Below are 16,924 nucleotides of genomic sequence, written 5' to 3' on the forward strand. Positions count from 1 at the left end.
CTGATTTTTATCTTTCCTAATTTACATCCAATCGAACTTAAATTTGAATATTGAACTATTTTTATTAAATACATTAATTAAAACAAACATTAAACGGGCCATAATCGTTTCTTATTGAAAAAAATGTTTGCATTAATTTGTATATTCGCGTTTTCTGGAAGTCATTTCGGTCTTGATTTTACAAGATTTAATCTTCAATTAGTCGTGTGTTACTAATATATAAACCCCATCAGGTATTAAAGTTAACAGTTGCGGGTACACCACGCCGGGTATGCGAATACTTCGTTTACGGATGGCACTTCACTTACAGAGAACAACAAACGCCACGCGCGAGAGGTGAGTTCTTCAGTTTTTTTGTATTTATGTTCTGTTTATTTGGTTTTTAGACACAGAACATTGTTTGGGTGATTAATGGTATAGCACTTCGTATTGCGAAGAAAGAAATTCGCGGAAAAACGGTTAATTATTTTAAAAAAACGATAAAAGTCCATCGATAATCAGCATGAATTGAATGATCAGTACATATTTAAACAAAATAAACATACTTGGAAATAAATCAAGAACGTGCTTACTATTCGAAATAAAAGATCAATATATCCAGTAATGTTACAACACGTTACATTTTAGTTTACTAATGTATTTGAGAAAATTCAAATGTTTTAAGAGTCGCATGCACATTTTTCATCTGCACTTCGTTTACCGATCATCTAAAAAACAATGGCACTTTGTTTCCGGACATCTAGACACTTTTTTCCAGATATAACACACTCGTTTTTTGTGAATCAAAAATGCAGAATTCGCTGTGGAATACTGTTAAAGTAAGCAGGCAATAAATAAAAATGTATGTACTTAGTACGCAAATAAAAAACGAATAACCGAAGCATGTTCTTATCCCTTTGAAATATGATTATGATTTGGTATAAATGTGAAAGATAAACAAATTGGATATGTCTAATGAGTAAAATCTATATGACCATATATTTTAAATTACGTTCTAAGCGGTTGATCTAAAGCATTTATCTTTATGTCCAAATGAAGGTACTAAGGCTATTTACTTTTATATTAGATAGCATGTCATGAATAATCACTCTGCTTAAACTGCCTCTCAGAGATTAATATCAGCAGCGATGCAGGTTCGAAATTCTATTGGAACTTTTTGGCTCAATGCCAATAAACGAAAATAGCAATAAAAGAACGGGCGGGGTTGATTTAATCACACGATAGTGGTGTAAAAATTATGCATATCCGTCTTTGTTTTAATATAAACACAACACATGCTGCATATGAAGTTCTATCCAATATAGCACCCTAAACTTCGTTTGTGTGGGTATACTAAGTACTGACTCCATAATATGACATTTAAACATTTTATGTACGCATTCCTTTTTTTCCAGAATTAGTTTTTACGATTTAATTTTAACCGTGATTCTTAAAACTCAACCAATACAGTGATTTATGGTCAGGTGAATCGCACTTCGAGCAAACGTTAGCGTTGCGTAAAGGGAAGTGCTCCCTATAAGCAGGGCTCAAAATACAGGGAGTTTTACCATTCTCTTTTTAATTTTGTTGCTACGCATAAGTATCGTCTTGATGATGCGATTCAAATAAGCACAACCGACATAGGATTTTATGAAGAACAAATGTGTATTTGCGTCATAAAGACCCCTTCACTACCGTTACCTAGAGCCCTGCTATAAGTAAAATTAAACACGATTGTGTTGATCCGCATTATCCGTACACATTTATTTAATAATAAATATTATCTTATTTGAAAATTGCAATTATAATAAACATAGTATAAATTAATAGTGATGTGATTTTTGAAAAATATATTTTAAAAATGTTTCGTATGAATAGCCATAATATAAATAAATGCATTTGAGGTAGAAGATAAAACTCAGTTATTAGAGTGCCCGCTTTGTTGAAAGTCTCCGTAATCTGAAGTGCCCTTTATCGGTAAACAAAGTGGCTGCAACTTTATGTATGCCACCTATTACAAAATGCACTATCTTTGTTTATATTTCATTGAATGCTATCAAAATTTCAGTATTTGAAGCACAGTGATTACTCTACATGCTGGAATAGCAAACAATTTCTTGCAATAATTCTAAGTAGTTTTATTTTGTTAAAATGTTTACTGTTCATCCAGTTTATGCTGTTTTCAGATCGAATTTCTATTTTTTGGGCAAAACTGTACCATTCTTCCGTGAAATTGTGTATTCCCAATACAAAAGGATACACCATTTATCAACTCGACCATGTGTCTTGTCTTAAAAACTTATCTTTAGGATATAACTTGAAATAAAACAGAGGAACTTACCTCTAGCGCGTGGCGTTTGTTGTTCTCTGTTAGTGAAGTGCCATCCGTAAACGAAGTATTCGCATACCCGGCGTGTACACTAGAAAGTTGAACAGTACGTACCATCCGTGATATTTAAATGGCGTCCACAGACTGTCAACTCATTTGGGCTAATTTCTCTCTGTTTTTTTACGCTATAAAAATGAACTACAGTTCCTTAAAAGGTGAGCACAACGGCGTTGGATAACAACTATCAGAAATTGAAAATGTATTTATTTGATGTGTATGATGCACCAAAATAGGAAGTATATATTAGCTGCTTTGTGCATTTTTTTCGAAAAAAATACTACAAAAAGGTTCCTTATGTCCTTCTGTTCCGTTAGTACTTTGTTTCCGGAAAATATCAGTACGCATATTATTTCGTTTAAGTTTTATCCTAAGCATTGGAATTTTGCAAATTAAGTGCTTATTTGTGTTTTCGCCCTACAGATCCATTTGTTGAGGGTTATATTGCGTTTTGATTATAAAAAGGACAGTGTATAATATTAATTAGCCCATTTAACAATTTGAAAAGACATGGGATGCAACATCGATTGACAAAAATGAAAATGCCTGATTGTCAATAGCAGGAAAAATATGAACTTCATCCACGTTCAATCGCCAAACAAGCAAAACAGATTTACGTTATTGTGCTTGAATGTTAATGTTTTGTCTTAATCACATTAAGTGATATTAAACCCTTACACGAGAACCCCTTCGAATATTATTCTGTGCAGGAATGTTTAAACTAGGGTATAAGATTAAGTAGCTAAACACAAACAATCATGAACACTATCGTTATTATAATTATATTTCTTTGTCATATTTTAGAGACGCATATGGACAATTGATTATGTCTGGAAGCGTGTGTCCCGTATAGCTAGTCGATGCATATCTAGCGTAGATGATGACAAAACAAGTGGCCAAATATCGTCAGCTTTAATACGCAAATCATTGAAGGTGATATTCTTGTAATAAACACATAGTTATACAAAACGTTGCCACAACCCGCAATATTTAATATCTAAAAGTATTTTTTTGAGCGGATCTGGAAGCTTGAATAATAAATGGAAACATATATACTTACGCAACTGGGTGTTGTTTACGCATCTCACGTATTGGTAGTATTTTAAACTCGCCTGAGCACGAATAATGGTAAGTTATTGTGGTCAGGCAATGTCCGGCATTGTGCGACGTGTGTCGTTTACATGTCGTATGTCCTGATCTTAAAGCTTTGTATTGCTCATGAGGTCACACAAGTCATCCAAGTTTTATAAAAGTTGATCAAAATAGTAATTTCAACAATTTCTTGGATTAATTTGATTAAAGATATCGTGGGCCAAAAACAAGGTCTGTTAGTTTAATCTTATAAAAACATTGTTACCATTCTTGTAGCTTCTGTTATGACTCAACCTTTATGAAACGTATTGCGACATTATCTTGAGCAGACCATATTTAGGCCGAGTTCGAGTCTGGGTAACGTGCATCCAAAAGCACTTCTCAATGTCAAATTTAAAATGAAAACATGTTGCAACTTAAGAGGCCACGTGTATGAAGTTATCTTGATCAAATATAGTCAGAATATTTATCATGACACTACCTAGACCGCGTTCAACTCTGGTACGTCAAAAATATGTAACAAGGTTAAGTCTAAGAAAAAGTTTGTTAATTCTCTAGAGCGCATAGTTATGATCCAACATTGATGAATCTTGGAAAAAATGTTCATGTAATCAATAGCTATGACGTATTTGAATCTTATTAACGAGCTTCCGAAAACTATGTCACCAAGTCAAATCTTAGAAAAACCTTGTTACCAGTTTTGAAGCCATATTCATGACACAATCTAGATTACAATTGGTTGAAATAGTTATCTTGATAATATCTAAGTCTAGTTTAAATCTACGCCCAATACCTAAGTCATCTGGAAAAATATTAACAAAACGTGTTACAACTTTACAGGCAGCATTTTCGAGTCAGTATTATTCTTGTGTTTGTTTAAAACGTGTATTCTTTCTTCCATTATATATATATATATATATATATTAAGAAAATAAGTTTTTCATTGCAGCTGTTGTTAATGAAAGCATGTAGATTAATTGTTATCTTACTTTAATTACAGTCGATTTTAATCGCAGAATCATTACAAAAGTGGACAATCCTGGATGACAATAACTGCGAAATATGTATGGTTAATGGACAATTGGAAAAAGGTTAGTAAGTGATTGCATTAACTATTGAGTTATCATTGCATGTCTGTGATACAAGAATGAAGCGTGTATGGTTTTAATCTGTGAATTAATGTTAACTGTCTCTGGTTTTATTGTGCGTCATTTCAAGAACTTGGCATATACAATATAAATAAACAAGGTCGTTGACAAAAATATAATCATGTGATTAAGATGGACCTCATGGGAAACCATATCGTTTGACTAGTTATCGAACTTGATTTCCATTCTATGAGACATATCCGTGATATTTGGTGAAGAGTATGTTAAAACACATGAAACGGCAAATGTTTGCATTTATTATAAGAAGGGACAAGAACTCTGACGTTTCTGTCGCGATTCTGTTGGTATTAAGAGTTTACCACAATTTTACGTCAACAAAAATTTCAATTTTTATGTAAAAACGATTAAAAAAATTACGAGTTACATCTCTCTTGTTTCCGATCTATAAGCTACATTCATGACTCAATCTTGATTTAACTTGGTCATAATATTTTTTCTTGACAATATCTACGTTTAGTTCAAATCAAGGTCAAAAAAGGTCAAAATCTTTAAATTGACATTTACTGTGCTTAGTTTGAATCTAGACCACGTGCGTCCGATAACTATATCAACAGATCAAATCTTAGAAAAAGGCAATATGTATTATTCAATGTTGATTAAACTTGATCAGTTTATTTATCTTTGCACTACCTAGGTTCTATTTGAATCTAGGTCACGTGCATTAAAAATCATCATGTCAAATTGTATGAAACCCTCGTTACTACTAAAGTGGTCACAATCATAAATAAATTGTTATAAAACTTGACCAGATTGTTAATCTTGACAATATATAGGCCGAGTACGAATCTAAGCCACCTGCGTCCAAAAAATGGTCATCAGGTCGTACCTAAGGAAAGCTTAATTATAATTCTAGAAGCAACATATATAACTCTTGACTCAATCTTGATGAAACGTTGTCAGAATGTTTATCTTGACAATATATAGGACTACTTCGAAACTGGGTCACGTGTGTCCAAAACCTAGGTTAAATGTAAGAAACAAATCTAGTTACCTAGTCTAACTACGTAGAAACGATGTTAAAACGATTTTGTTGACGAAAGCTAGGCCGAGCTCAAATATGGACTTGTATATATTAAACTCTAGAGTTAAAAGTCAATCTTGATAAAACTTGATCAAAATGTTTATTTTCATAAAATCTAGGCCCAGTTTGAATCTTTATCATGTTCGTCAAAACAAAACTAGGCCAACAGGTCGAATATTAGAACATACGTGTTACGACGATAGAGTTCATATATATTTTTGGGTGTTTATCTTGACAATATCAATGCTGGATTCTAATCTGTGAAAGATTTTGCTAAGACTAGTTCACCATGTCAAATCTTCGGAAAAACTTGCTTTGGCTCTAGAGGCCAAATGTATGACTCAATATTATTGCAACTTGACCATAATGTGTATTTTAACAATGTTGAAATGTGCGTCGCTAGCGCTAAGACACTATATTATCACTTTGCGGGCAACATTTATGACTCAAGCTTGATAAAACTTGGTCAGAAGATATCTTGATAATATCTAGGCCCAGTTTGAATCTGAACTAGTCACCAATAAAAAGCACAACATTTTACCTAATAAGGGCCACAGTTAGGACTCAGTATTGATGAAACTTTGTCAGAATATTTATCTTAAGAATTTATAGGCCCTGTTTGATCTGGATTAAGAGTGATCAAAAACTAGATCACCTGGTCAAGTCTTCAATATTTGGTGTCCCAAAACTCATGAGAGCTCTTTTGGGCTATAATGACCGTCTTGTTATTGTAAAAAAGTTTGCTTAATTCTTGAGATCATTACCCCCGGATAGATCCCCGTTTCTATTTTCATGGATAGTTGTATTGCTAACATGTTCCAATATGTCTTCTTGTTCAAAGACACAATTGAGAATCATAGTGTAGTAGTAGCCCCCCCCCCTCCCTAGTTAATTTGTTCCACACCAATTGTACATTGCACTCCTGGGGAAGCAACATAAACATTGTCTAAATATGTAGAGATTATGTCAGATGGAGACCTTTTAAATAAAATAAAAGCGGCAATTATTAACATGTTTTAACATACAAATCCATCTCAAGTAAATAATAAAAGGAATAAGCACGTTCTAATTTAAACCGACTCTAAACAGTTTTGTTAAATTTGTACACAAAGGATATAATTCGGATAAAATCATTTGCCATTTTATTATTTGGTTTGCTTTTGTTTTCATTATAAACATTTATAATTGTAGAAACAAGCTTGAATAACATATTGCGTCGACAACTTTGAAATATTCCAATATATAATGATAGCCGTTAATATTCAAAACAATTTTCAGCTTTGAAACTGATACGGCATAACACATATAAAAGTATTGTATTCGAGATAAGTCAAAATGATCGCTTCCAAAACTTACAAGAGTCCGTTATTTTACAGCGTATAGACGTTTGTTTGCGTGTCAATTACCATCTGTAGTTCATTAATGTTTCTAATTCGAAATTGAATTTATTGTGATTAAACACAGGTAGATAATTATGTAAGGAAGTAGGTAGTCACATAAAATACCAGACTTGCACATGAAAGTAATCATATTGTCAGTAGACGTTCTAATATTGTATTGCAGAAAATCTTTCCTTTCGCCGAGTATCAGAAATAAATCATTTTAACTGCGCAACAAAAATCAAAATATGTTGTGCCTGCATGAGGAATTCGTACGTAAATCCAATCAAGTGTCAGGAGTGCGATAACGAGATCAAATCTATCATAGGTAAATCCAAAATTCAAAAAACTTTCTTGGCTTCTGTATACCATGTATTTGTTATGATTAACGTATTGGTTATTATTCTGTAAACATTCACATTATATTATTAAATATATTATACTTTAATTTGCGTTTATCTTGATTTGAAATTCATCTCTAAACAACACTAATTTAGGGGATGGATGGGGCGCCATTTTAATAGCTGGATTCGACGAAGACAATTCGTTTCAAAATGATGTGAAGATGTTTGCACATGCTATATCATCGAAAGTTCTACCATCGATGTGTGTAAGGTAAATTCCCTTTTCTTATCAAAATTTAGCATTATTTTCATTAAAAATAATCATTCGTTGTTTATCATTTGATCAAAATGAAACATATGTCATTATTAACATATTCTAAAAGCAATTGGGCTCCGTGTTATTGTCTCCTACCGGTGAAACCAGAGGGGACTTATGGTTAGCGCCCTGTCTGTCTGTCGGTCAGTCTGTCAGACCGATCTGTCAGTCCGTCACACTTTTCTGGTTCCTGCGATAAATTTAAACGTTCTTCATATTTTTTCATGAAACTTTAAACATTGATAGATCGCAATATGGAGATTATGCACGTCCTTTCATTTTGCTCCTACGTCATAGGTCAATAATTCTGGTTGCTATGGCAACAAATATATTTAAAAAATCTGACAATGGTGAAGTTACACCGGTAGGGGACCATATTGCTTGACAATCTCTTGTTTTAATTAATGAAGAGCCACAAAAAACCTACCTTAACGTGTTTCAAATAAAAGTAATAATACAAAGTATAAATGCTTTCTGAAATATTGGCGTAAATAATTTGATAAAATGATTGTCAATCTATTTTTAATAAATAAATACATAGATTAATATATTTATATAAATAAATATCAAAATAAATAAATATATATATATGTAAAATCATTTTTGCAAACTAGACAGGCATGGTATTTGACGAATGCTTGTCTTTTCTATTTTCCTGTATTGAAGACTATCTAAGTACTTAAGACTTTAAAGTAAGCAGTAAAAGCAATTTCAACTAATTCATGTATTGCAAATATTTGAAGAAAAATAAATGGTGTAGAGCTCCAAAACCTTTTAAGGAAAAATAGAAGCTCATTATTTAACATGATGTATGCATTAGCTGTTGTTAATTATGCCTCCCTTTGAAAAAAGCCGCATATCTGTGCATCTGTGTATCTTCGCGTCATTGCGACCGTCCTGCGCCCCATGTCCTTCAGGAAAGTATTGTCTCAGCATTAAATGTCCCCTACCGGTTTCACCGCTCTGTGTGTCCGTAAGTCCGTGAGACCGTCAGTCCGTGAGTCTGTGAGTCTGTCACACTTTTCTGGATCCTGCAATAACTTTAAAGGTTCTTCATATTTTTTCATGAAACTTGAAACATGGATAGATGGCAATATGGACATTATGCACGTCATTTCATTTTGTCAAACATTCTGGTTGCTTTGGCAACAAATGTTAACAAATGAAATCTGACAAAGGTGGAGACGGTACTGTCATATATTGCCAATAATTTGTTTTAATGTTTAGTTATCTATTTAAATTCGACGTTAACCATGTTGCTTGTAATGCTTTTATTTATTTTTAAGTTTTACTTTATTCGTGAGTGTTTAAATGTATGTTTCTTAATAAATGTTCTGAAATATGTAACATTTTTGAAAGCATTTTTACATCGATATATAAATCCAATTATCCATGTGATTATTTACATGTTAGTGCGGTTTAGTACATGGCACTATTCGATTATTGTGTTTGTGTGTGTTTTAGGGAGTATCCTTACATGAACATCGTTTATACGTTAAACTAATGCGATATGCGTAGAGGTTTATCACATATACAAAACACACACACGCACACTGAATTATTTCAAAACATTGCATTTGTTTAAGAAATAAGCGTATATACATTGTGAATTCACAAATACCACTTCTAATTAAAATGATCTCGTTTATAGTTATGTAGTCATACACGTTTAATTTCAAACATTGCAGACTTATTGGGAGAACAACTTAATGTGCATCAAAAGTCAATGTCACATGCAGACAAGAATGCCGATTGCTTGTGCATTGTTTATGATACGGGTCCCATATGTTGTGAAGAGGTAGACAACATAGAAAAAATTTTGCTTGCCTGGAACTCGAAGCGTTCGTTGTACTGCAAGCTACGATTCTCACTGACAGGCAATTGTCATAAACCGTCCGGTTTTTTGTTGAAACACGGTAAACCTGTCAAGGATTGCATGCATGAAAAGGTAATATATTATGAAATATTAAATTAGGTTAAATACATGAATGCTTGATTATTATTGTCAATAACAAACAAAATGTTTGCGTGTTTTCCAGAAAGAATTTGAGTTGCCAGAAATGGAGAGTTTCATAAAGGATTTACGAGATAAAAGGAACAGGTGCGACACTGACACAGAACAAGCATTAACAGTTTTCATTTTAAACATGTCTTCATTTATTCATGGCTTCAAACGGAACAAGGTATATCAACAAGTGTGACCATATTGATGTATGCACTTATTTCTTCCATGAGTCATGTCCATTCCTATGAACCAGTTTGCTCAAAAATGTGACATTCAGAGATGTATGGAGAAACAAATATATCAACAGCTGTGTATATTTTATAAATAATTTCATTGAAATGATTTCAGTGTTCTACTCCATAAGAAGAATCGATGTCGATGTCGCACGTATATACCCAAACATTAGTCAGTTAATGTGGTCAAATTAACACTAAACTTTTCGGACTTAGTTTACTAACGTTCTTAAGCTTACATCATTCACATCCATTGAGAAACAATTTCAACCAATAGAGAACATAAAAAAGAGCAATTACACACTTAAAAATGTCAAGTCGAATTTAAAACATCTCAATAAAATGGTTCTTAGGAATAGTCATTAGTGAGAGATCAAAGAACTTTGAACATGTTGAAACTCTTTGCAAAAACCTTTTCTTGGATATCATTGATTAAAATTTAATGTGTCTAAATACATGTAAATATGGTGTAGGTAAAATACTTCGATTTCTTTTAACCGCCGCCAACTTTACGTTGGCCGTTTAAGGTAGAAGCCATTTTTCTTCGTATTACTACTGCACATTTTCACGTAAATAACTTTCAGTTCCTTAAAATAAGGTATGGTCAGAAACTATAACTGAATGAATGTCAATATAAAACCGAATGTATAGCAATATATGTTTAGGTACGGCAATTGTACCGCATTAGTGACACTAGAACGGTAGTAATTTGCAGAGTGAGATATTGTATTTGTAAGATACTATTATGTTTCTTTCAGCTGAATCATCAAAGAATACAAATACGCTTCATTGATCTCTTTGATGAATGTTCAAGCTGCGTGGTTCATCTTTCGCTTGTCAATCCAGGTAAATTAAACACGAGTTGTTTATTTTTTTAAAGCTGCCCGCCACATATCACGAACATTACACATAGCGAAAATACCAATTTAATCGATTTGTATTTAAAAGGACTGCTTAAAATGACAGTGGCAATGGATTGTCTTAACACTTAAAGTTTTTGTTTGAACGCATTATTTTACAGAAGTTTGGAACTCTTTAATTGTTTCGAAATTTACCAATCAGTTACACTTAAGAAGTCACCAAGCTTACATACAATACGTTCAAAATTACAAGTGTTTTAACTAGCGTCTCGGATAAAGCATTTGACTCCCACGCAGAAAAGTCTGTTCAAACCCTAAATTCAGCCAAATTTATTTTCAATATTTTTATCTCAAATAGATTTCAAGTTATAAAGAGCTACTTAAATAAACGTCAACATTTTTTTAAATACCAATCCCCTTATGTTTAGTATCCTTTGGCAATCTAATGTGGCACAAGTGGCCTACACAATGAATCTCATAACATACCTGAACGTCTTAGTCTATTGTGAAAATGGCTGTTCATAAAAGTCGTTAAATTTGTATTATTTGTATTATTATTATTATTATTATTATTATACTTTTTAGCAATCCTATATTGGCTGCAATTGATGAATATCATATTCTTGGATTTTAAACGAGTATTAATGACTGTTTATATTGAACGCTCTCTAAGTTTAAATTCTATAGAAAAATATGCAACACATCTACGTTATCTTTATGTTTAAGAAATCTCCAGGTGCTGCATTTGCTCACCTTTATCTTAATTCAAGTCTAAAAAACGAGTTCGAATTATTAACAACAGAACAGTACAAAATAGTTTATTTTTGACTTAAGCATGCGAAGCTCATCGTCGTTAACATACATATACACGAATAACAGCAATCGTTGAAGTACACAAAAAACACATCATTTTAAGGAACAATTAATCTAAATAAACACGAAATAAACATATTTCGTGAACATATTTCATGTAAATGGCACTTGGATGGGTTTAATAAACAGTGATCACACAATGGTGTGCGTATAGTTTTACAAATATAGCAAAACTTGCATAATTCTGACCTTATTTTCTTTTTAGAAAATGTACTACTATTTAACACTACATATATATGACATTTTCTCTTATTTAAAGCATTTTAAACTAAACACGGCTAGCTTTCTTAATACAATTTTATTGACACTATAAAGAAGTTTAATAAACTTGAACATATTTGGCCGGATTCTATAATATTTCGGAAATAATTCATTCTCGATGCCATTTAGGTTACATAATATACATTTGCGTTGGTCTCTGTCAATGTTCTGGTGTCTTAAGTATATTTGTTTTGAGAACGTTTTATGGCAACGGCAGAGGGTGCTAAAATGTAAGAAAAATATTTAAACTAGATTTAAAATATATATTGATTTAATATGCTGCAATTCATACATATCTTAAAGAAATGTTGAAATCGCATGATAGAAAGTATTAAGATTAATTTGAGTTTAATGCGCTAGTTTTCGTTATATTGTTCTGCATTTTATGGTGAAAATTAGAATAAAGCCAGTCCTTGTAACATTTCTGTGTAGATGATATTGTTTGGAGAAATGTTTACGTTTTATCTGCGCGTTTTAGTTTCTTACACAAGACAAGCGAGTTATTGTCAACATATTAACGCGGAACGTCTCTTGTAAAAGCTTAATGTAAACAGTCGCATCATGGAAATGAACGCTATGCTAAAGATAATTAGAGTACATAATGACAAATTGAGACATTAGATTTCAAATGTGATTGTTTGTTTGGCGCAAATATTCTTTATGCTGATCTCGCTGTCGATAATTTGTTTAATTAAGGTTAAAGTAACAGCGTTCAATATAATATTTTAATGTCGTTCAACAGTGTTCATAAAGTAATTAATATGACTTTCAAACTGAAATTAAAAAATAGCGTTTGGAGCTATGCATATTTTTTAATATTTTGATTCTGTGTAATTTCAATTCGGGGGCATTATACAGCAGTCTATTAGCTTTGTTTGAAATGTCAATTATTGCTTATAGTATGTGTGAACTTAATACTTGGTTTCATAATGAAGTCGCTTGCGTATTGCTTTATTTAAATAATATATTGATTCCATAAATCCTTATTCATAAAACGCTGATTCCTGTTCTGTATTTTACCCAAATACAAGCGTTCCTTCAACACCGATGTTTGTTGTGCAGCTCCTTTTGTGATCGTAATATACTAAAAGATTCCCTTAACGAATTCCATGTGAAAGCAATAACTTAAACAAAAAATAAAGTCAAAGTTTTGCGCGTTGACACCCTCATGACCATACATTTTCGTTAAGAGCATTCCAAGCCGAATTGATTTAAACAATAAAATAGATAGGTCATCCACTATGTAAGAAAGAATTCGACGCCAATTAACGGTCACTGTTTTAACTTAATCTTTTTACCGGCTTCTCTCCAGTTGATGGGGGTTCCCGCCATTTGTTAAAGTCTCATGTAGTCTCCAACCTAAAAGCAAAACACTAAATTTGTAGTATACAAGAATGTCTCTCCTACCACGTGCACACAGAAATCTTCAAAAATAAAGTCATGGCAAGTGTCATACAGAGAATTGTGTCTTCAAAAAAATGAAGTTCCATTTAAAGAGGGTATAGCATTTAACATCAAAAGTATTTAGTATACTGTAACCTTGTCAAATAATATTTAATTCAAACGAATGCACATTATAATAGCATGTAGTAAAAATATTGCTATGTCTTTCGAATGTGTCAATACATATATGATTAGATTTCTGTAAGGGCTTGATCCAGTGAATCTATTATAAACAGCATTTGGTGCTATAAAATACTTTTAATTTATTTAATTGTCTGTAATATCAATGCAGTGGCATTATTCTTCAATTAAACATCAGTGTTAACAAGAGTGCCAAACTGTCACAAGATACGCCCGTTTTAAATAAAATGCCGGCTGATAATTTCCTCAAAATCATGGAAAGCACGAACAAAAACCGGCGAAACAAGTGTAACATGATATTACAACTAATGGACTAGGGTAAAAGACACAATGGTGATTGTATTTAACGCACTAAGTGACCCTGTGACCTATTGTTTGCCCCGGCATGACCCATATCTGGTGACATATTTTTAATCTTAATTTTCTAATTTTTATATCAAGATCATTATAATAAATGACACTTAATACTATATGTTTTATTGTAACCAGGCTCTGTCCGTCTGGTAGTATTTATTGTCGGACCATCATGAAACTTGGTCAGAAAAGTTCGAAAATGGTTCCATTTGCTAGAAAAACGTGGCCATCAGGGAGTGGGGCATTTTTCCTTATTTGGCTATGTATTGCTTTAGTAAAACTTGTTAACACTTTAGAGGCCACTTTTATTGTTCGATCTTCATGAAACTTGGTCAGAAGATTTTGCCCAATATTAATTTGGACGAGTTTGAAAAAGATTCCGGTTGGTTGAAAAACATGGCCCCAGAGAGTTTTTCCTTATATGTCTATAGTAAAACCTTGTTAACACTTTAGAGGCTACATTTTATTCTGATGATGATTGGTTTGTGTTTAACAACAGTCCAATATCATAAAACTTGGTCAGAAGATTTGTCCCAATGATATCTTGGATGAGTTCGAAAATAGTTCAGGTTGGTTGAAAAACATGGCAGCCTGGGGGCAGAGCAGTTTTCCTTATATGGCTCAAGTACAAACAATATACGGTCTAAATCACATCAGTGCCCAAGATAATTATTTTGAAAATAGAGTTTTCACCAATTGATTTTGAAAAATAGGGTGATTTCATTCTTGAAATAGGGTGAATCGAGTTATAAAAATACATACCTTAACATTAGTTCTGCTTTACTTATGTTTAATCAGCACATTTGTATTAATTCAGTAAAACTGTAAACTATCAGAATTCACTTTAATAAACGGATGTTTCATCATATATTTAACCATTGAAACTGTCCATAATATAAACTTTAAAAAAATCGATCAAACGAAAGATTGGGCACTTATTGGCTCTTGCTATCTTGGTTCGAAAAAGTTTGCGATCGATTGATTGATTGATTGATTTTTATTCAGGTTTTAAAACACATAATATACAAGTTATCTTTCAAAATTACATAAAAAAATAACTAAAAGCATGTGTGAGCTTACTGCTGATCAAATCCTATGGTATAAAAACTGCCATAAAATAATATAAAATATGATTTGACAAAGAAAATGAACACAAAAGTGAAACAATATAAAAAAGTCTTAAGGAAGCGTATCACCTCAGATTAGATTTGAAGGGAACAGATCAGCAACTGCCTCACACTTAAAATATGATTTACTGTGACTATACTGGAATATAATATATTGCTTGATTATCACAGTTAAACATGTCACATATATTTGTTATCACAGATTTTCAGCACAGACTAGTAATTTGATATATTATAGAAACAAATTAACAACTTTAGGGAACACTTAGTATGTAAAAAGAAATAACTTGGATAATATAGTGTAAAAACCTAGGATCGCCCATGAAAGCTCAAAAGCTTATTTCCAATGGGGTCCAGTTTAGGTTATACTTACTATGATATAATCCTGTGAGAAAGTTACACAATATGAACAACTGATCAACTGATATTTTGGCGCAACAATCGAGCACGTATTTCGACCATTCTTGGACATTATTATTAGGCATCGTAATAGAAACTGAAACGCTTTACAAATACATGCACAAGGAACAACGGATTCAGTTAGATTGAAAATGGTGTATGTCGTCGTAAATAATTTGGTCAGACGCTTTATTTAACTATGAAATCTAGTCCGCAAATCGTTTGAATAACTTAGACTGTCTTCCTGTCACCAAGAAGTCACCAAGCTTACATACAATACGTTCAAAATTACAAGTGTTTTAACTAGCGTCTCGGATAAAGCATTTGACTCCCACGCAGAAAAGTCTGTTCAAACCCTAAATTCAGCCAAATTTATTTTCAATATTTTTATCTCAAATAGATTTCAAGTTATAAAGAGCTACTTAAATAAACGTCAACATTTTTTTAAATACCAATCCCCTTATGTTTAGTATCCTTTGGCAATCTAATGTGGCACAAGTGGCCTACACAATGAATCTCATAACATACCTGAACGTCTTAGTCTATTGTGAAAATGGCTGTTCATAAAAGTCGTTAAATTTGTATTATTTGTATTATTATTATTATTATTATTATTATACTTTTTAGCAATCCTATATTGGCTGCAATTGATGAATATCATATTCTTGGATTTTAAACGAGTATTAATTACTGTTTATATTGAACGCTCTCTAAGTTTAAATTCTATAGAAAAATATGCAACACATCTACGTTATCTTTATGTTTAAGAAATCTCCAGGTGCTGCATTTGCTCACCTTTATCTTAATTCAAGTCTAAAAAACGAGTTCGAATTATTAACAACAGAACAGTACAAAATAGTTTATTTTTGACTTAAGCATGCGAAGCTCATCGTCGTTAACATACATATACACGAATAACAGCAATCGTTGAAGTACACAAAAAACACATCATTTTAAGGAACAATTAATCTAAATAAACACGAAATAAACATATTTCGTGAACATATTTCATGTAAATGGCACTTGGATGGGTTTAATAAACAGTGATCACACAATGGTGTGCGTATAGTTTTACAAATATAGCAAAACTTGCATAATTCTGACCTTATTTTCTTTTTAGAAAATGTACTACTATTTAACACTACATATATATGACATTTTCTCTTATTTAAAGCATTTTAAACTAAACACGGCTAGCTTTCTTAATACAATTTTATTGACACTATAAAGAAGTTTAATAAACTTGAACATATTTGGCCGGATTCTATAATATTTCGGAAATAATTCATTCTCGATGCCATTTAGGTTACATAATATACATTTGCGTTGGTCTCTGTCAATGTTCTGGTGTCTTAAGTATATTTGTTTTGAGAACGTTTTATGGCAACGGCAGAGGGTGCTAAAATGTAAGAAAAATATTTAAACTAGATTTAAAATATATATTGATTTAATATGCTGCAATTCATACATATCTTAAAGAAATGTTGAAATCGCATGATAGAAAGTATTAAGATTAATTTGAGTTTAATGCGCTAGTTTTCG

General features: G+C 32.1%; 1 protein-coding gene and 1 long non-coding RNA gene across 2 annotated transcripts in view; both read left to right on the forward strand.

The window, feature by feature from the left end:
- Positions 1-3,167: 3,167 nt before the first annotated feature.
- On the forward strand, positions 3,168-7,641 carry LOC127872034 (uncharacterized). Its single transcript, XR_008045700.1, has 4 exons — positions 3,168-3,298; positions 4,458-4,548; positions 7,211-7,354; positions 7,524-7,641. It is a non-coding gene; the product is annotated as an uncharacterized LOC127872034 (long non-coding RNA).
- Positions 7,642-9,414: 1,773 nt separating this feature from the next.
- LOC127873612 (uncharacterized) overlaps positions 9,415-16,924 on the forward strand; it is a 29,074-nt gene continuing 21,564 nt past the window's right edge. Inside the window, exons 1-3 of the mRNA XM_052417487.1 lie at positions 9,415-9,634; positions 9,726-9,869; positions 10,683-10,770. Of these exons, the coding sequence (XP_052273447.1) occupies positions 9,623-9,634; positions 9,726-9,869; positions 10,683-10,770 (244 nt within the window). The 5' untranslated portion in view covers positions 9,415-9,622. The remainder of the gene's footprint in view (positions 9,635-9,725; positions 9,870-10,682; positions 10,771-16,924) is intronic.

This window comes from Dreissena polymorpha, chromosome 3 (genome assembly GCF_020536995.1).
Source record: "Dreissena polymorpha isolate Duluth1 chromosome 3, UMN_Dpol_1.0, whole genome shotgun sequence".
Lineage (NCBI taxonomy): Eukaryota > Metazoa > Mollusca > Bivalvia > Myida > Dreissenidae > Dreissena > Dreissena polymorpha.